At 41.3% G+C, this 20,514-nt stretch overlaps 1 protein-coding gene across 3 annotated transcripts in view; it reads left to right on the top strand.

The window, feature by feature from the left end:
• Positions 1-2,549: 2,549 nt before the first annotated feature.
• The window catches only part of Cecr2 (CECR2 histone acetyl-lysine reader), a 168,821-nt gene continuing 150,856 nt past the window's right edge, over positions 2,550-20,514 (top strand). For 2 of the 3 annotated variants that reach the window (XM_027951167.2, XM_071610276.1), the window contains exon 1: positions 2,550-2,959. In XM_027951167.2, the coding sequence (XP_027806968.2) occupies positions 2,834-2,959 (126 nt within the window). In that variant the 5' untranslated portion in view covers positions 2,550-2,833. Of the gene's footprint in view, positions 2,960-19,954; positions 19,998-20,514 lie in introns of those variants that run through there. The other variant, XM_071610277.1, reaches the window with a different exon arrangement.

Below are 20,514 nucleotides of genomic sequence, written 5' to 3'. Positions count from 1 at the left end.
GATTCTATGAGATTAGCCTGGACATGAATGCAGAAAACAAATCGGAGGCAGGTAAGTCCAAGGGGAAAGGTGGGACATATATGTTCAAGGCAGGGGCAAAGATTCATGGTATCAATTCCAACAGCTGCAGAGACAGGAGTCAAAATGGGAGGGAATCAGAGGAGGTCCTAAAAGGGAAGCTCTGGTTGGAGTTTGAACTCAGGGAATTTAGCGTTCAGATTTACAGCCAGACCAAGACATTTTAGATTCCTTAGTTGCTGAGGCCAGGATTGGTTCCAGACTGTGGAGGCTGGGGAGGGGGGAGGAGTGCAAAGGGGAGAAACCAGACCAAAATTGTGGACTGAACTTGTCAGTTAAGCGAATGACATATGGAAATAGGCTTAAAGCTGATGGCGGGCCCAAATGACCACGGAGAGGGAGCCCCTTGGCGGAAACTGGCAGAGAGGGAAGTAAGGTGTTGAGATCTATGGCCACCACTAGGGGGCGCCTCCAGTTCCAGGACAGCTTTGTTAATTTCCAGGACTAGACTGTGATGGAGAAAGGACGCAGGAGGGGTAGTAGAGAGTTGCTGCTTATGGCGGGCCTTTGTGTGAAGGTTGGTAGCCACGTTCAAACATACTACAGTGACTACAGAGTAGCCACATCTCACTTTTCTGCTTCCTGGTATTGTTAACCATCTATTATTATTAGGGTGACAAGAAGTGACAATTGAGAGGTCAGGTTAGATAGTTAAAAGATGATAAAAGATAAAGACAGGAATACGAAGACAGAAGAGCAGAGAAAATCATAGTATTACTACTATGGATTAGAAACAATTGTGATAAAAGGCAATATCACTTTTAAAAAGTTAAAAGGAACAAAAGTGTGGAAAGTCAGACTATCTTTGAGGAGATGAAAAGGGAAGTCCAGAAAACAGTGAATTCAGGTTATATAATGAATTCCATGTGGCCTTTCACATCTTGCTTATTAATGGATTATCTACAGAGTAGCAGTGCTTTATAAATAGCCTTGTCCTTTGGCGGCATTTATATGTGTGTTCATTTTTGTTGGGGTGGGGGACACCAGTATTTTGAATTTAGTTGATTCACAAAAGAAATTTTTAATGTTTCTAAATGCTGCGTTTAAAAAACACAACAGGCTAATAAAATGATTAGAATAGATGAGGGAGTGGTGGGGGACAGTTACCCAGATAACCCACTTTAAAATCTATCACATAAATTCGTTCCTCATGCTTGCCATTCTCAGATTTTACACCGCATAAAGCCAAAAGAGGATCCTTGGTTTAACCACCATGCATTTTGCGGTTGTGCCTGTCACCCATTAAACAGTTGATTAATTTTGGGGGAGCATCAGGAGCGGTGTTTCCTAAGAGGTGAATTGGAGAACTGGGCTGGGGCCTTCTGAGAGTTTGGGAAGAATGCAGTACTAAATGACTAAGTGCAATAACAAATACGAAGAGTTAAGCATTCAATATAGTTTTTCCAAACTTCTGGGCTGTTTTTGAGGTGATTTTTCTCTCTTCCGGTTATGTAGAATTCCTACGTCCTTTTCGGCACTTAACATTTCTAAAGCACATGCTTCAATACCTTTCTCCCAGAGCACATTCCCTCGGCCTGAGCGTGCAGGTCTCCACCCCCACCCGACCACACTCCCCCGATTCTAGAGCTTCTTTTCCCATCCCCCAGCCTTCTAGCCACATTGTGCGCACTCGTGCAGGCAGCTTTGCTACAGCGAGGGCAGTCGCAGGGCTTGGAGCCGGTCTTCTCTAGGGCGGTCACACGTGTCCATTCCCTGGGGTGGAGGGGGATTGCTATTCCCGCTTGGCTGCTGATTGGTGCCTCCCCCTACCCCACCCTTCCCGCCGCACTCTAGCCTCCATCCTACTTAGTTCCAGCCTAACCAGCCCCACCACCTTCTTCCCTTGGAGAAAGGAGCCACTTTAGAGCGCCGTGAAGCACCGTTCTCGGATGGAATAAAAGCACTAAAGAACAGGTGGAAACCACTTCATCTCTCTAAGCCTCCTATTTCCAGGGTGGACAACCCACTCGTCCTATATACTAACCCTCCGCATCAATAATAACTGAACTCCCACACGTGCACGCTTCTAGAGCTAGACCCTACAGAAAGCACCACCCAGCGGGCCCTTTAAAAGGACGCGACCACTAGGGCCAAATGGGGGGTGGGAGAGACCCTTATTGTCCTTTCTCATGAAAGTCTCTAAACTCCTCAGTTCTAAACACCTATAAAGCCGAGCGCTTCTTGGCAAAAGTTCCTGGAGGTGCACCTGGCTTCCTTGGAGTTACATTCCTCCCCTCTCTTGGGGTGCTCTGTTCTCTCTCCCCTCCCCCTTCCTTCCAATGCAGCTGCCGGGCGGGGGTGGGGAGCGGGGGCGGGGGTTGTTGTTGTGATGAGGACAGCCCCGCCCCCTCCTCGTGGGCGGCCCCTCCCCCAGGCCCTCTGTTCGGCCCCCTCCCCCCGCCCCCAGCCCCATCTGTTTTCCCCAGCGGTGAGTTGATTATATTGTATGGGACTGGGGGCGGCCGCAGCCGCAGCCGCGGGATGGGGCGAGCGCGCGGGCCCGGTCGGCAGCCCGAGCAGCAGCCGCCTCAGTGAGTCGGCCCCGCGCCGCCGCCCCCCGCCCGGCCGCGCGCCTTCGGCTCATGCTCACGCCGAGCAGCGGCAGCCGCGGGAGTAGCAGCCTCCGCCGCGCCACCGCCGTCCGAGCAGCGGAGGCGCCGCGCCGCGGCGGGAGTCCGAGGCAAGGGAGCCGAGCGCGGGCAGCGGGGGCAGCCGGGGCGCGCGCCGATCCCGGGGCCGGTGCCGCGACGAGGAGATGTGCCCGGAGGAGGGCGGCGCGGCCGGGCTGGGCGAGCTCCGTTCCTGGTGGGAAGTCCCGGCCATCGCACACTTCTGTTCGCTCTTTCGCACTGCGTTCCGCCTGCCCGACTTTGAGATCGAGGTGAGTGGTCGGGCGGGCGACGCGCGCGCTGCGCCCCTTTCTCCTTCGTCCCTCCTCGGGGCTTCCGCGGGACGTCGTGCGCGGGGGGAGCTGAGGCGCGAGAGACTTTCGGTGGAGTCCGGAGCCGAGAGAAGGGCTGGCGATCGGGCACGAGGCGCGGAAGGGCGGGCGGGGGCCACTGCGTCTCGGCACCGGACGCCAAGTGCGGACGCCGGGCTCGGGACGTTCGCCCGGACGCCCACGGCGCCCACGCGCGGTCTGTGGAGGAGGCGAAGCGGGCAGCGAGAGGCGGAGGGGGAATCTGCTTTTGTCGGAGTGGGACGGGAGGCTCTCCCGGGACTTCTGCGGAGGGCGAGCCGGGCGAGAGTGCGTGCGCGCGCTCCCCCCCGGTGCCATTGAAGCGGCGAGCCAGCTGCTCCGGGCGGGGACGGGGTGCGGGCGCACGCGCTGGGGCGCAGCGGGATTTACTGGGACCCGCTCGCCCCCATTCGGGCGGACGCGTGGAGAAGGAGCCGCACTTTGCCGACTCCCGGAGGCCCGCAACTCTCTGGGCATTTGGGGCTAACTTCGGGCTGGAGAATGGGGCGGGGGGCAGGGCTCGGCGCGCTCGTTTGGGGAGCCGCCCCGCGCAGAGCCTTCGCTCGGGGCTCCGAGGCTGCTGAGGGAAAGTTTGGGACTCCGTTATTCTTTAATAGCTTCTTTCCAGTAGGAATATGCAACCTTTTTTTTTATTCCGGGACCTGGGAAGCTCTTGGAGTTGATTTCACCACCATTATCTCTCCGGGCGAGTGTGGAGAAGAGGGATGGCTTTTCTGGCCAGGCCGAAGGTGCTTTCAGACCCGAGGCTTTGTGATAAACTGGACTAAAATTGGAGGGTCTTAGTGGCAGAGAAGGTGGCGGGAGTGTGAGGAACGAAATGCAAACGACGGCCCAAACGAACAGCCAGCATCCTCCTTTTATTTTTATTTTTGGAAGGGGGTGTGAAATATTTGATTGGCTGGCAGGTTGAATTGCTTTCTTTCCTATAGCAGTCGGTGTAGTGACTTATCACCTTTTGCCTTGGGACAAAGGTACTGTTGGTTAGTTTTTGTTTTTAGCTCTGCCAAGGGTTGGACGATGCAGCGAGCAAAATTGGAATCACTCTTTTGGAGAAGTTAATCGTTGCGGTTGCCTCTACTCCCAAATATCTTTCTTCTGCCATTTTCGGGTTGCTTTTAATTCGTTTACTGCTGAGGTCTTTGCCTCACCTTTATTTTTAGATTCAGTCGTGTTTGCGGAAATATCTTTTTCTTCTCATGAATGAAGTGTGGGAACTTGCTCTTGTTTCAGAGTTAATGAAATCGGGAAAATAAAAAGATCAAAAGGGCTGGGACCGGAGAATGAAGAGGAATGTAGACTGATAAACCTCACTGGCTTTTTTTCCTTAAGCTGATTAAAACAATGTGATTAAGTCGTAGGCTCCTCCAGGTTTTAGGAAAATGTAATAATAGCTTGAGCATTTTTTGCAGCAATAGCATTTGTTTTAAAAGTTTGAGCATGGATGTAACAAGCATGATTTCTAAAATAAAAATTTTCCTGGCAACACTCTTTATATTGACCAAAAAAGAGAAACGGCTGCAAAAATTAAAGGTTGAGAATTCTATAAGTCAGGAGATGCTTAACAATTATTCTCATGCCTTACATTTCCTTTTAGTTGATAAAATCTTAAGTAGTCTAATTAAACCCTGCTGCTCAAAATGGTGGCTATTGTGGGAAGTGTTGCTTGTGACAGTGCCATCTTGGGTGCTGGTAAACTTGTCCCCTATCCCTTGCAAGATAAAGTTGAGATGATGCTGGATTACAAGTTTATAGTTTAAGGACCAATTCTGAAAATACTTTTGGAAAAACGTCATTTCTTTAAATCCACGTATTCATTCCCATTTTGTTGATGAAAAGTAAAGGTAATTCATTTTGACTTATGTACACCCAGCATTTTTAGAGTAATCTATAAATAACATGTCTTCTGTCCTAAAAAGTAACTTGTGGTTTCTTTATTAGCTGGCCTAATTCCTACAGGAAATGTAAGCTGATTAAAGCTGTCAAATTTATATGTATAGCAGAAATGAAAAATCATTGTAGTTTAATAAAGGCTACATGAGATGACTCTTTATTCCAGTGTTTTCTGGAAGTGACACTTCTTTCAGTTAAAATGTGTGCTATTTGAAAAACATGCAGCACAGATGAATATTTGTATTCCTTTTTTCCCCTTTGGAAATGTTTTCAGTAAATGGATAACAAATGATAGATTGTACAAGAATTGCAGGGTGGAAAAGTCACTATCTCATGTTAGGTGTGTTTTGATGCAGCTAATGTAAATTTTAACTTAAGGTTTTCAGTAGTTAACCATTTAAAAATCTAAGATTATTTTCTAATCTTTTAAAAATTATTGACAGTGCAGAACTTCTGAAGACACAGTTTTCTCAGTATAAATAAGTACTTTTTTATTATTAGGTGATTTTTTTAAAAAAGTTGAGCAGTTTATTGATCTGACAGTTTGATAAAGAATCCCTTGGCTAGGCTTTATGATGTGGTAGAGAACCCTTGTAAAAAGGAAAAAGGTTCCAATGCTGAGTTGTATCTGTTAGGCCTTGTGGAAAGGCCCTGTAACCTTAATTTAGTGCATCTTCAAAAAGACAGAATTGAAGGTCTGGGAATACAGCTTCAGTGTGAAAACACTTGCCTAGCACGCAGAAGGCCCTGGGTTCCATCTTAGGCATCACCAAAAACAAAATAAAACATAAAATTGAAATGATGTGTAATGCCAAATAGTATAAGTTGAATAGCAGTTTAGTTTTTTTATGCACCTAGTTTCCAACTGTGGGAAAAGACCTCGTTTTACCTTTGACCGCCAGGCTGACCCCATGGATTCATAGAAACTTTAGGAAGCAAAATCTTCAAGGACGTGCCTTCTGTTTATCTAAAGTGAGCAATCTCTAGAATAGGCAGAGGGCTTGGAAGATTTATGCTCTAATTCGGCAAAAGGTCAAGACTTTTTACTTCAAAAACTGGTCCCCCAAATAGGAATATTTTTATTTTTGCATGTAAAAACTTTTAACTGTATTAATCAACCTTGAATATACAGAAGTTTTTTGGAAGAGTCAACACACTTCTGGTTTTAGGATATATTTAATGATTTGTATGTTGCTGCCTCCCAAGGAAGGGTTCTGTCTTCATCATACTAAAAATCTGTAAACGCACAGTAATAATGCTTTATTTAAGTTGTTCATAATTCCTGTATTTAAGAATAATATACAACCACTTAAAGTTTAATAGTTATAGAAAAATGTAGATAAAAGAATTAAAGTCACCCAGATTTGCACAGAGATAAAAGTTATTAGTTGTCAATATTTAGAAATTGTATACAATATATATTGTGCCATAGATTAGGTGTTTTTATATTTCAGAGAAAATTGAGGTATAACTGGACAGTAGTAGATTAGTGACACTAAATTCAATAGTTGGAATTAGTAAGCACTTACTATGTACTTTACATGAAACTGGGAAATTCACCAAAGTGGCTCATAACTGGCCCCATCTTCTTGGGAGGATTAGCTGTTACTATTTCAGAACAAGCAGTTGTGTACTACTTCACTTAGTTTTTTTTTTTTTTTTTTTAATTGTTTAATATTCTAGTGGGTTAGATTGGCTAAGCTTTGTCCTGATTTGAGAAACAAAGAAAGGTAATTGACTTATCCAAAGATTGCCCCCCCCCCCACCCCCCAGTCAAGTGCTCTTTACAGTGAAGAGTGTCTCATTTGACTACAGTAAGGTAAGGGAGAATAGAGTGATTTTCAGTAATTTGGTCAAAGGTTAATCATTATGGCTATGGGATGATGGTCCCTTCAGGTGGCTATTTGGAAATGTTCACATAGAATTATTTGAATGGTTTGTATGGAAGTAGCAAGATCAGAATAATCTGATTGTCCTATCAACCTTTTTTCCTGAACTTCCTGACCTGAAGTATCTAATCCTTTGCCTCCTCTGTACTTCCTCCTGGTTGCCATTGTATGTGGCTAAAGTCCCTTACTCAATCAGCATGATATGAGGGCAGAAGGAAGTCTTAAATTCTACCCTTGTTGTTTCCTTGGACCCAACTGCTTAATGAAGAGCACAGACCACGAATTATTACCATCAAAGAAAGAAAGAAAAGTTGCTCAGAGAAAACTTAAAAATACATCAGTCATATCAGTAGTTCCTAAACCTGGAGCCAAGGGACAGGAGGTAGGAATTGTTGAGTTGGTATACACATAACATTTTGCTAGAGGGGAGGGGACCTAATGCTTTCATCAAATTCTGAAAGAAGTTCTCAAAGATACAAAGGTTAAGAGGCCTGGGATTAGGGGAATCAAAAGCCTCGATTCATGACCCAAAACACACTAGACTTGAAGTTAAGAAATATATATATGCCACACACACACACACACACATTTTATATTTTTGTGTGCGTGCTGGGAGTCAATGGTAGGACCTTGAGCTTGTGAGCTCGTGCAAGAGCTGTACCTCTGAGGTACATCCAAGTCCTTTTTAAAGAAATTTTGAGACAGAATCTCTTAAGTTGCTGAGGCTGAGTTCCAAGTTGACATTCTCCTACCTCAGACTCCATAATAACTGGGATTACAGGTGTGTACCACCATATCTGGCAGAAGATCCTCTCTTGAAATCTTTTGCTGAACTATGTTCAGAGGGACAAGATCGTGTATTCATTCATTTCTTTCAACAAATATTTACAAAGTACATACTGTGTGCCAGGCAGGGTACTAGGTGTTTGGGGTAAAGCTGTGAACATAATACAAAAATATCTGCCCTCTTTTTAGTGGAATGAGGCAGATAGTAAACATCCATATATACCGTATACAGTATGTCAAAGGGTCACTGGTGATAGTCATTGGTGTCATACAGCCATGTTGAGGGGTGAGCCATTGCATTGTAAAATAGGATGAGTATGTGTAGCAATGCTGAGAACATGGCATTTGAGTGGGAATGAAGGAGATGAGTGATTTAAAAATAAGTGGTTTGCCACACTAGTCAATTTAATGTAAGATAAAATGTATTGTAATAAAATGTAGGATGATAAAACATTCTTTGTAGAGTCAGGATCAGCTCCTTCACTGAAGATGAAAGCCCAAACAGGAGGTGAATTACATAAGGGCAAATCCATTTGTGGTTTGAAATTCTAAAAGAGAATATTCTATTATAAGGAAATGCCCAATCCCCTTTCTTATTTTTTTGGTACTGGAGATTGAACCAGGGGCACTTTATCACCGAGCTGTATTTCCAGACCTTTCTATTTTTCGAGACAGAATTTGTTTTGTTTTGTTTTTTAAATATTTGTTTTTTAGTTGTAGTTGGACACAATACTTTTATTTATTTATTTTTATGTGGTGCTGAGGATGGAACCCAGGGCCTCACACATGCTAGGTGAGTGTTCTACTGCTGAGCCACAATCCCAGGGTTTTGCTAAGTCACTTAGGACTTGCAAAGTTGCTGAGGCTGGCTTTGAATGTACAATCCTCCTGCCTCAGCCTCTTGAATTGCCAGAATTCAGGCATGAGCCACCATGCCTGGCTTATACCAACATTTGGAAAGAAAAGTTTGTTCTTTTTTTTCTTCCTACCATATGAGGCTTCAGAGGGGCAGTTGAGAATCATCATCTACAATTGTAAAAGGGGCAGGACCCTCTTGTCCTGAAGGACAGTTTGTGTTAGGGTCTGGCTTGCTTTTCAGTGAAAGTTAAATTTGGTCTTGCTTAATTTTCTGGAACACAGGAAAGCCTAAAATACAACTTGGCAGCATTTGGTACATTGACCATCTGCCCTTTGGTCAGGAGCAGCTCAAGGCTGAATTCCTGGTGTGTGAGGGTTTCAGAATGAGGAGCACTGACAGATTGCTGGAAAACTGCAAGTGCAAAGGTAGAAAGTGTGGTGTGTAGATGAGACATCTAATGATGTGACTTTAGATCAGATTGATGCAATTGTGAACACAGTCTTTTGTGAGGGTGCTGCTAGGTATCGAATCCAGGGCCTCATGCAGTCTAAGCACATTATGCCTCTGTGCTATACCTGCAGTCCTTAAACACCTTTTCAAAAGGAAACAGACAACCTGCATTGTGAGCCACCTTGGTCATTAGCTTTGAGTTGATTTTAGGCAGATCACTTTGGGTTTCAGATGCCCTATCTATAAAAATGGGCGATTCCTAGATATTTTTTAAGTCTTAAAAGTTCCATGATTTTAGGAATTTTCTGAGCATGCATAGCAGTATTAATTCCTTTTTAGAAAATCACTGACCTCAGTGGTTAGGATCAAGGTTAGGATTCATTCCTTACAAATCAGCTTTGTACCAAGTGAAAACTGCAAATTCATACTTGGTGTGTTTGTGAATTATATGAATTTTCCCCTCTTTCTGTGAAATCTCTTTTCCTTCCTTTTTTTGGGGGGAGGGGGGTTACTGGGGACTGAACTCAGGGGCCCTAACCTCTGAGCCACATCCCCAGCTCTTTTTATTTTTTATATTGAGACAGGGTCTCACTATATTGCTTAGGGATTTGGTAAGTTGCTGAGGCTGGCCTTGATCTTGTGATCCTCTGGACTCAGCCTCCTGAGTTGCTGGGATTATTAGGCATGTGACACCATGCCAGTTCTTTCTCAAGTGCAAATACCAGTTCTCTCTACCTCTTACCTCTAGCTAGAGGGTAGGACCCATTTGTACCTAGAACTTTTTGAATAAAACATACTTTAGCTTATGGCTTGTGGCTTGCCTTTTATTTGATGCTGTAGCCTTGTGTTTTCTGTTATGACCTTTTTAGATAACTATGTTGCTGTCTCCCATATTTTCATGTTTCACTGGATTCTGTTCCTTGGATGCTTTTCTGACATCTTCTTTATATTAGCCTTGTAACAATATTTCTGTTGGAAAACTTGGGGACATTCTCTTTTACAACAGTTCTTGCCACTGAGAAAGACATGGTTGGATGGTAACACTGAGTCCAGTATCCCGATTCCTTTCACACCTAGGGTTTCTCGATCTCGGCACAATTGATATTTGGGCCAGGTAAATCTTCCCATTGTGGAAAATTGTCGTGCATTGTGAGATGTTTAGTAGCATCCTTGACCTGTCTACCTTCTAGGTACCAGTAGTACAATGTGTGTGAGGTGATGAGTTTTTCCTTCAGATATTGATTTCCTCTACATGCAAACTTTTAACATTTACATTTATAGGAATTGAAGGAAGTTCAAGTTGCTCCCTGATGTGCATGTCATCAGTAGTTGCTCTTTATCAGAAACCTGGGAAACAGGCATGGTGGTGCACACCTGTAAGCTTAGCAATTTGCAAGGCTGAGGCAGAAGATCACACATTTAAGGCCAGTGCCAGCAATTTAGTAAGGCTCTGTCTCAAAAAAAAAAAAAAAAAAAGAGCTGGGGATGTAGCTCAGTGGTAAATACATCCTCAACCAGGGTTCAATCCCCAGTACCAAAAGAAAGAAGAAAAAGAAACCTAGGAAACATATTTTGTTTGTTTGTTTGTTTTTCCTTTCCTAAGGAGTAACTGAAAGAACGAAGAATGTTTGGGGAGAATAGGGAGGAAGTCCAAAAAAGAAAGGCCTCTCCCTAGCTGCCTGGCTGTGGTGGCTGGACAGGATGAGGAACACAGCTTCAGGAGGCTTCAGTATTGCCATTGCCTGTTTGGGAACATGGCTTTTCTTGATGTATCTCTTGAACATGGCACAGTGGTGAACTCAGGAGGCTTAGACATGACTAGATCGAAAGTTCAGTGGGACCTTACTTGAAGTGTGTGTGTATTTGGGTTACAAGCACATATAAAGTTCATTATTCCATTATAATTTTCAGTTCAAAGCTCACCAAGCACAGAACCCTAAATATTTTTCATGATTTCTTTCAGTTTATTTTGCTGTCAGACAAGATGTTTAATGGATAAACACATATTTGGTGGACAGACATTTATTGAGCACTTGATATCTAATAATAACTGTAAGACAGCTTCCATTTACTGAGTGCAAAACAGCTTGATAATCAACAAAAGCCTTTGTAGTATGTGTGTGTGTGTATATATATATATATATATACATTTTTTTTTTTTTTTTAGTATTTATTTTTTAGTTTTAGGTGGACACAATATCTTTTATGTGGTGCTGAGAATCGAACCCAGTGCCCCACGCATGCCAGGCTAGCACGCTATCACTTGAGCCACATCCCTAGTCCATTGTAGTATATTTTTAGTGAGAGAAATATGTTCTACTCTAACAATATGTCTTCAGTTTTTTAAGTTCTAATTAGTTATATGACAGCAGAGTGCGTTTCAATTCATTGTACATAAATGGAGCACAACTTTTCATTTCTCTGGTTGTACATGATGTATAGTCACACTATATGTGCAATCATACATGTAACTAGGGTAATGATGTTCAATATCATTGCACCATTTTTCCTGCCCCCATGCTCCCTCCTCTTCCCTCCCCTGTACCCAATCAAAGTTCCTCCGTTTTCCCCAAGCGCCCCTCCCACCCCCCATTATGATTAGCATCCACTTACCAGAACATTCGGCCTTTGGTTTTTTGGGATTAACTATACTTCGCTTAGCATGATATTCTCCAGCTCTATCCATTTACCTGCAAATGCCATAATTTTATTTTCTTTTGATGCTGAGTAATGTTCCATTGTTGTATATATAGCACAGTTTCTTTATCCATTCATTTGTTGAAGGGCATCTAGGTTGGTTTCACAGTTTAGCCATGGAACTTACTGTTATTGTTAGATATCAGGTTCCCAATAATCTGTCCACTTAAAAAAAATTGGTTTGGAGAGAAGATGGTATTGTGATTTCATCAGAGTACTGTACTGTGAAAAGTTTCAAGTTTTTTGGGTAAAGGTTACTGAAGAACTTCTATGGATAGTGAAGGAAATTTTGTGGTTTTCGACAATGGTCTTTGACTGAAACATCCATCTTGTGGTCTTGTCTTTTCCACTTCCATGTATTTGGTCTCTGCAGAGACCCCACATCCATGCTTCTTTCTCTTTCTTGTTCAGGAACTGCTTTTTTTTTTTTTTTCCTGACCACCTTTTTTAATTTTCTTTTTTACTCATTGTTGTGCTCCTGTCCTGATGTCTTAGGGTTTGTTCTAGGCATTGGTGAATTTCTGGCTTGCATCAAGGTGTTAAATCCCAGAATTTGTGTAAATAAGTTGATAAGAATTAAGTTAATTCTGTAGCCAAAAGCAGTTTTCTCATCTTTTGGGGGCAGTTGTTGATTCCTCAGAATAATTCTATTATGTATCATTAACACACAAGTGTACTTGCATAAAAATATGTGGAAGACACTATTCATTCTCCTGTTTAAAGTCCCTGACCTCACATGACCTTTATGAAATATACTTGGCAGGCTTAAATGATGTCATGCTCTTGTAAGTTTCATACTGCCCAGAACAGACAACTTTTAGCTTTGAGTCTACAATTCGGATGCTTCAGGAGCTAAGTCAGGTCTACTTTTTCCCTAGGGTGGGTTTGCTAGAATAACTGTGATTTGGCAGTAGGTCACTGAGGCATGTGGCCACCTGAATTAAATGTGTGAATGGTTGTCACAACAGATTGTGTGTGCATCCTTCTCTGCCCCTCCTCCTACCCATAACCTCAAACATAAGTGAAAATAGAGGAATTGATGGGAACACAATTATACTAAACACTTCACATTTTCAGTGTTTAACTTTTAAATCACCTCCAAGTAATAAGTTCCATATTGGAATAAGTTCTTAAAATTGAGAATGCTTTTTTGAAGTCTTGTTGACTGTAAGAATTTTTTCACCCTCCTGGCCAGTTCCTTTAACTAAATACCTCTTCCTTGAGCCCTCATCAGTTGGTTCAGCCATAATGGCACTAGGGACACTTGATTTGCTTGACAGAAAATGTGTTAACAGATCTACTTCTTTAGTAAATCCTTTCCCCTATGTGCCATCATTGTGTCTCTTCTGTCTTACTGAGAGGTTGTTTGCAAATTCTTTTAGGTGTGGAGACAACTTTTTTCTTTTTGGTACTGTGGATTGAACCCACGGGTTCTTGACTACTGAGTTACAGCACTAGTCCTTTTGTTGTTGTTGTTTTTGAGACAGGGCCTCCTAAGTTGCCTAGGGTCTTGCCCAGGCTGGTCTAGAACTTGTGTTCTTCTTGCCACAGCTTCAGGAGCTGCTAGGATTACAGGTGTCTACTACCATGCTCAGTTATGTGGGACAACTTTATAACAGTGTCTTGGAGTTCTTTGTTCACAGAACAGTTATATAGGGGAGAGGTGATTTAGAGAGAAATTACATCTATTGCCATAATTAAGGGAATTATTATTTTTTAACGATTTTTTTTAAATATTTATTTTTTAGTTATCGGCGGATACAACATGTTTGTTTTGTATGTGGTGCTGAGGATCGAACCCGGGCCGCACGCATGCCAGGCGAGCGCGCTACCACTTGAGCCACATCCCCAGCCCATTTTTAACGATTTTTTAAAAATATTTTTTTAGTTGTCAATGGACTTTTATTTTTTTATTTACTTATGTGTGGTACTGAGGATCGAACCCAGTACCTTACACATTCCAGGCAAGTGCGCTACCGCTGAGCCACAGCCTCAGCCCAATTATTATGTTTTCACTCTTAGGCTGGCATTAATTTGAGTTAGTAGCCTACTAACATACATACTAATGTTTAGTGCTGATGTACTAATTAGTACTAAAAGACACGTACTAATTTTTTTTCTCATTGTTTCTGAAAGATTTTTCTCCTCATTTTCCTGTGTTTTAAAGAATTAAAAACCAAAACCAGTTTGCCTCCCTTCTGTTTGCTGTTGAATTTATTAATATCATAATTGCAGAGGTTTGTAATAAAGTTGCTATTTTCCCACTGCCTTGGAAAATTAATCAGTCTTTTGAAAGCGGGTGGTAGGGTTGGTGATAGATAATAAATACAATGTGAAATCTATGTTAATTGCAGAACAAGTGTTAGGAGAGTATGACCGTTGCAGCATTGGTGATGGAGTGTTTCCAGAGTTTGGGGGATTGTACTGAGTAAGCCAGCATAGCTAGCTATATGGGGCAGTTCTTTAAGGGGATTGATAGAAAATCAGGCTGAGTGAGAGAATAGAGGCATCATTACAGTAAGCCTTGAATTCCAGGTTCACTGATGTTAATCATTTTTTCTTTAGGCAATGGGGAAACATAGTTCTAAAGTAAGAATTCCTGTGTGCTAAATGTTTTAGGGTAAATCTAGCATTAGTGGCTGGAATAGAACACAGTGAAGGAGAGGTGTGAAATATTAAGGTAGTGATAATAGGTTTTTGTAATGCATAAAGATTGCGTCAAGTAGGGTTTTTTTTTTTTGGCTGCAAATAACAGAATAACAGTGACTTAAACACTGCAGAATATTCTTCGACAGGTAAGCTGAAGAAAGGTGGTTCCTGGCAAGTATGACACTCAGTGATGGATGTCATTAAACATTCAGGCAGTGGCACCATAATGGTCACAGGATGGATTCTGCAGTGGCAAAGTCTCCGTATTTGAGTGATACTTAGAAATATAGGAAGATGACAACCGAAAACAGGCATTGAGTTGGTGATTTGAAGGGATCAAAGAGACTTTCAACTTTGGAGAAGGCTGTTTGAGTTACTGTGGAATAAGAGGAAGAGGAAGAGGCTAAGATTAAATCTGCATTCTTCTGGAAGGAGAGGGGAAAAGAGCACTTCAGGAAGCTTAAGATGGTGCATATTTTTTGCTTTGTGTTTACCCTAAATAATAGGTAGCTATTGTAACAAGAAAAAGTTAATTTAATTCTAATTCCTGTGTGTTAGCATTTTGGTGTTAAACTAAAGAGGTCAATCGTAGGGTCCCCTTAAGAATAACTAGCCTTCCAAATTCTGCTGCAGGTTTCCTGTCAGTCATCCTCTGTTCTCTTCCTCTCTGGTTGGAATGATTATCCCATCCTAGGATTGTTAGTTTCTCAGCATTGTAGCTTTTTGTTTGTTAAAATGAAAATCCACGCACACATATGTGCCTTTTTGTTAGATTTTAGATTTACTTTGCTTAACTCTTACTTGTTTGAGATGCTTCAGTTTTAATTTTTCTCTTGAGTATTTAGTGAAATGTGAGACTACTATTTCATGGGGCTTTGAGTCATTTGTAAGTGGAATACTTGTACATATTAGACATTCAGGTACTAACGTTATGTGTTCTATTTAATAACAGGTTCCCCAAGCCAGGGAAAGTTACATCTCAACAGAATGGCTTCTTTTGTTTGCTTGCTTATCTCCCTGCTGGTTCTGCAAAAAAATTTGGAGGTTGTCTGGCATCTCTATGCTTCCTCTTGTCAAGTAAATCTCTGTCTTGGCCAGTAATCTTTAACACATCTTGCAAAGAAAAAAAAAAAAGATGAACTGGGTCAATCAAATACCTTCTTGGGATTGTAACCTAGGAAATACAGGGATTACTGAGTCAGCATGGAAAAGAAGCTAAAAGGTCACAGTGAGAAGCCATGATGCAAACTAAAGTCTTGCCTGTGGTAAAGCAGAAAGTAGGGAAGACCCAGCCCTGCAGAGATTAATGAGAAGACCTCCCACGGTACTGCTGTGGATCCTGCCCCAAACCCCAGGCACCTGAGAGAGTTTGCATTCCTTGCTCCCAAAGAGCCTAGCACTACCTCACTTATCTTGGTGAGCATGTTTATATATAGAATAATTTATCAATATGATTCATACTTGCACATTTCTGAGTCCTGCTTGATTCAGTGAATAGTTAAATGATATGAAATTCCATGTTACCACAATGCATCATGATTTTTAATAGTTGAAGAGTATTCATTGAATAGAGGTACTCTATATAACCAATCCTCTGTGGGGAATTTAGGTTATTTTGAGTTGTTTCCTATCATAACTACCATGAACAGAAAGATTTTTCCTTTCTAAGATAGAGTTAGTGTTTTTAGTCATTAGACTTCTGTTATTACCTTCTATTTTGAGGTTCTGAGTATTGAGTATTCAGTCTTTTTTTTTTTTTTTTAAAATGGCTGGTTTCCCAGGGCCTTTTGCTTGCTAAAAGCACATATTCTATCACTGAATAGTACCCCCAGCCCCTTAGTCACTTTTTATCATATATTTTATGATAAAATCTTACATGAGTTTTGGTGCCTATGGTGCTCCAGGCACTGCTTCTAGTGTTCCTCAGTCAGTTTATTTATTCCTTTTAATTTCTCCAGGAGGGTAGGCATCACTCTGATCCCATTCTATAGATAAGAAATTGAGGCCAAAGATGAAGTGATTTGCCTGCAGGTACATAGTCAGATCTGAACCCAGGGAATCTAACTTCAGTAAAATGCTAAGGCATTCATTGGTACATGAACTGAATAGTAGTGCCAGAGATGGGAAAGTTGGTATGCCATGCAAGTTATTTAGGGATATGTGGAAGGGTAGGTGAGACTAAATTTTAGCTATTGTTTTGGCATTAGAAAGGAATCTTTCAAGCAAGATTGAATGAATAAGAGTGCTAAGTCAGGAAACAATGACATTTTTAGAAGTGAGGGAAATTGTTTTTTTCCTTTTAATTGCTTAAATTATATGCAGAATATGTCAGTGGCCTTTAAGAGTTCATTACTTTTGTCATTTCCCTGCTGAAACAGTGGCTAGAGTTTTTTAAGACTTTATTTTAATTAAACAATTATTTGTGGTACTGGGAGTTAACCCAGAGTCTCCTTCCTGCTGTGTGCTTAGGCAAGTGCTCTACCACTGAGCTACACTCCTAATCCTTGTTTAAAATTATTTTGAGATAGGGTCTCACTAAATTGCCCATTCTGACCTTACATTTGAAATTCTTCTTCAGTTTCCTATGCATGTACTTCCCACCTGATTTAAAACTTTAATTTCAAACTTAAAATTGAAAGACTAGTACAAAGAATTCCTCAGTTTCCTTCACCCAGATTCCCTAAATGTTAAATTTTATACCACTTTTTAAATTGTCTCCCTGTTCTCTGTCCCCCAGCCCTCTATCTACATCTCCCCTGTGTAGTTGTCTGAGAGTAAATTTCGGACATGGTGTCTTTTTATCTCTTGACATTTCAGTGTTTATGATATAAAAGCATTTTCTTAAGAAACCATAGTAAGATTATCAAAATGAGGGAATCAATACTGAATAAAATGTGAAAATAATAATATATCAAATATTGCCAGTTGACCAATATCAATATATATGCAATTTATGTAATTTTCTTGGTGGTTCTGGGGTGGAACCTAGGGGCACTCTACCAATGGGCCACATCCCCAGCCTTTTATTTTGGGGGCAGGGTCTCAGTAAGTTGTAGAGGCTGGTCTCTAACTTGTGATCCTCCTGCTTTAACTGGAATCCCTGGAATCATGGGTTTGTGACACCACACATTGCCAATTGATGTAATTTTTTTAAAATATATTTTTTAGTTGTAAGTGAACACAATACCTTTATTTTGGTTTTATGGGTGCTGAGGATCGAACCCAGTGCCTCACATGTGCTAGGTCAGCACTCTGCCACTGAGCTACAACCCCCAGCCCTTTCTGTAATTTTCTTGACCAGTATTCTGGAAATAATTTTTCTGGCTTAGGTTTTCAATCTAGTACCATTCATTTCATTTATCTCTTGGGTCCCTTTAGTCTCCTTTAATCTGGAGCAGTTTTTCAGTCTTTCTCTTTCTTGCGCTTGACACTTTGAGAGAGTACAAACCATTCGTTTCATTTGGATTTGTTGGATGTAACTTCAGGATAATTCAGGTCACATGATTTTGGCAGGGGTGCTTAAAGAAATGTTTTGTCTGATGCTTGCTATTAGAAATTACATTATTAGCTAGGTGCGGTGGTGCACACCTGTAATTCTAGCGGCTCTGGAGTCTGAGGCAGGAGGATCACAAGTTCAAAGCCAGCCTCATCAATGTGGTGAGGCCCTGAACAACTTAGTGAGACCCTGTCTCAAAATTAAAAAAAAAATAAAAAGGGCTGGGTGTTACTCAGGGGTTAAGCACCCCTGGGTTTAATCCCTGGTATCCAAAAAGAAATAAATTACATTACTGATTTTGGCATTATTGGTTGTTACTAAGTTTGATCACTTGGTTAGGATGATGTCTGCCAGATTTCTTGACTCTGAAGTTACTGTTTTCCCCTTTCAGTGAGTAAGTATCTTGTGGGGAGATACTATGTAAACATGTATGTTTCTCATCAGAATTTCACCAAACGATAATTTTGGTTTTTTAAAATTTATTTATTTTTTTGGTACTGGGCATTGAACTCAGGGGTACTCAACCACTGAGCCACATCCCCAGCCCTGTTTTGTGTTTTATTTAGAGACAGAGTCTCACTGAGTTGCTAAATGCCTTGCCATTGCTGAGGCTGGTTTTGAACTTGCGATCCTCCTGTCTCAGCCTCACAAGCCGCTGGGAATACAGGCGTGTGCCTCTGATCCCAGCTCACAACATCAATAATTTTAATGCATGTATGGTTTTTGCCTGAATCAGTCCTTATTACATCGCAGTTGGTGAATAGTTATTTTCAAGATTCCATCATTTATCTGTTGGGTCCCTTTACTCTGAATGAAATAAAGATGATTCTCATTTTTTTCACTTTTGTTGTTGTAGAAGGATACAATACCTTTATTTATTTATTTTTATGTGGTGCTAAGAATCAAACCCAGTGCCTCACTCTAGGCAAGCACTCTACACACAGTATTGCCATCTTAACAATATTGTCTTCTATTCATTAATATAGGATGCTTTTCTGTTTATTTGGATTTTTGATTTTTTTGATGTTTTATAGTTTCCAAGTAAAATTTTATGCTTTTTAGTTAGATTTACTCTGAAGAATTTTATTATTTTTGGTAGTGTTGTGAATGAAATTTCTAGATTGTTAATTTACAGTTATTTGAGGTGGGGTACTAGAAATAGAATCCAGGAGTACTTTACCACTGAGCTATATCCTCAACTCTTTATTTTGAGACAGGGTCTCATTAAGTTGATTAGGGCCTCACTCAGTTGCTGAGCCTAGTCTTAAATTTTTGATCCTCTTGTCTCAGCCTCCCAAGTCCCTGGCATTACAGGCATGTGCCAGTGTACTCAGCTCAGATTTTTTTTTTAAACCAGTTTTATTGACCAATTATTTAAATAAAGTGTACTTTTTTTTAGGGATTGAACCCAAGGGTGCTTTACCACTGAGCTATATCCCTAGATGTTTTCATTTTTTATTTTGTGTCAGGATCCCCTCAGGTTGCCCAGGCTGACCTTGATTTTGTGATCTTCCTGCCTCAGCCTCTGAAGTAACTGGGATTATAAGCATGAGTTGCCATGCTTAGTTTGAGAATATTTTTGTTTTGTTATTTGGTACCAGGGATTGAACTCAGGTATGCTTAACCACCAAGCCACACCCCCCCAGCCCTTTTTATCTTTTCTAAGAGACAGGGTCTTGCTGAGTTACTTAGCTGAGGCTGGCTTTTCTTTATTCAGTATTTAGTGGTGGAGTCAATTGGTGGAACCCTGGTGTGGCTTGTCTTCGGAGAAGAAAATGACATGGCTTTGAACTTTTTTTGGTTCTGGGGATCAAACCCAGAGCCTTGTGCATGCAAGGAAAGCACTCTGCCAACTGAGCTATATCCCCAGCCCAGGCTTTGAACTTTTGATCCTCCTGCCTCAGTGTCCCAAATCACAGAATTACAGGTGTGCACTACTGTGCACAGCTTTTCCCCTGTCCTTTGGCAGTTTCCCCCCACTCCTACTCTGATCTTGGGCAGTCTCTGATCTGCTTTGCTTTGTCACCATTTGTTGCTTTTCTTTTTCTTTTTTCTTTTTTGGTACTAGGGATTGAACCCAGAGGTGCTACATCCCTGACTCATTTTTGTTTTTTATTTTGAAATAGGGTCTCTAAGTTGTTTAGGAATTCAGCCTTCCTGAATTGCTGAGGTTATCCTCGAATTTGCAGTCCTCCTCAGCCTCCGGAGTCACAGGGATTACAGGTGTGCAGCACTGCAATTGGCTTAATTTGCTTTTTGCCAGAATTTCCTATGAATAGAATCTTACGTATTATTTTGCATTAGAAGTCTTTCACTTAACATAATGATTTTTTAAATGCAACCATATTATGTATCAGTGCTTCTTTTAAAATTGCTAAGTATATTTTATGATGTGACTATACTTGATGCTGTAATTTTTTTCCTATTGTTAGACATTTGTTTATAGGTTTTGGTAATTATTGATAAGGTGCTGAGGATATTCATAGAAGTCTTCATGTAAACATAAGCTTTCTGTTGAGTAAATACAGAACAATGTAATTCCTGGATCATAATGTAAATGTATGTTTAATTTTATGAGAAACTGTAGGGCCTCGGGGTATAGCTCAGTATTAGCACGTTTTCCTAGCTTTATTGGAGGTACTGGGTTTACCCCAATTCTGCATAAAAACCTCAGAACACCTGACCAAGTTTGTTTTCCAAATGAATTAAATTTTTTTTTTTACTTGAGGCAAAATTCATA

This window comes from Marmota flaviventris, chromosome 3 (genome assembly GCF_047511675.1).
Source record: "Marmota flaviventris isolate mMarFla1 chromosome 3, mMarFla1.hap1, whole genome shotgun sequence".
NCBI classification, from domain to species: domain Eukaryota; kingdom Metazoa; phylum Chordata; class Mammalia; order Rodentia; family Sciuridae; genus Marmota; species Marmota flaviventris.
This window is presented reverse-complemented; position numbering and strand designations above follow the sequence as displayed.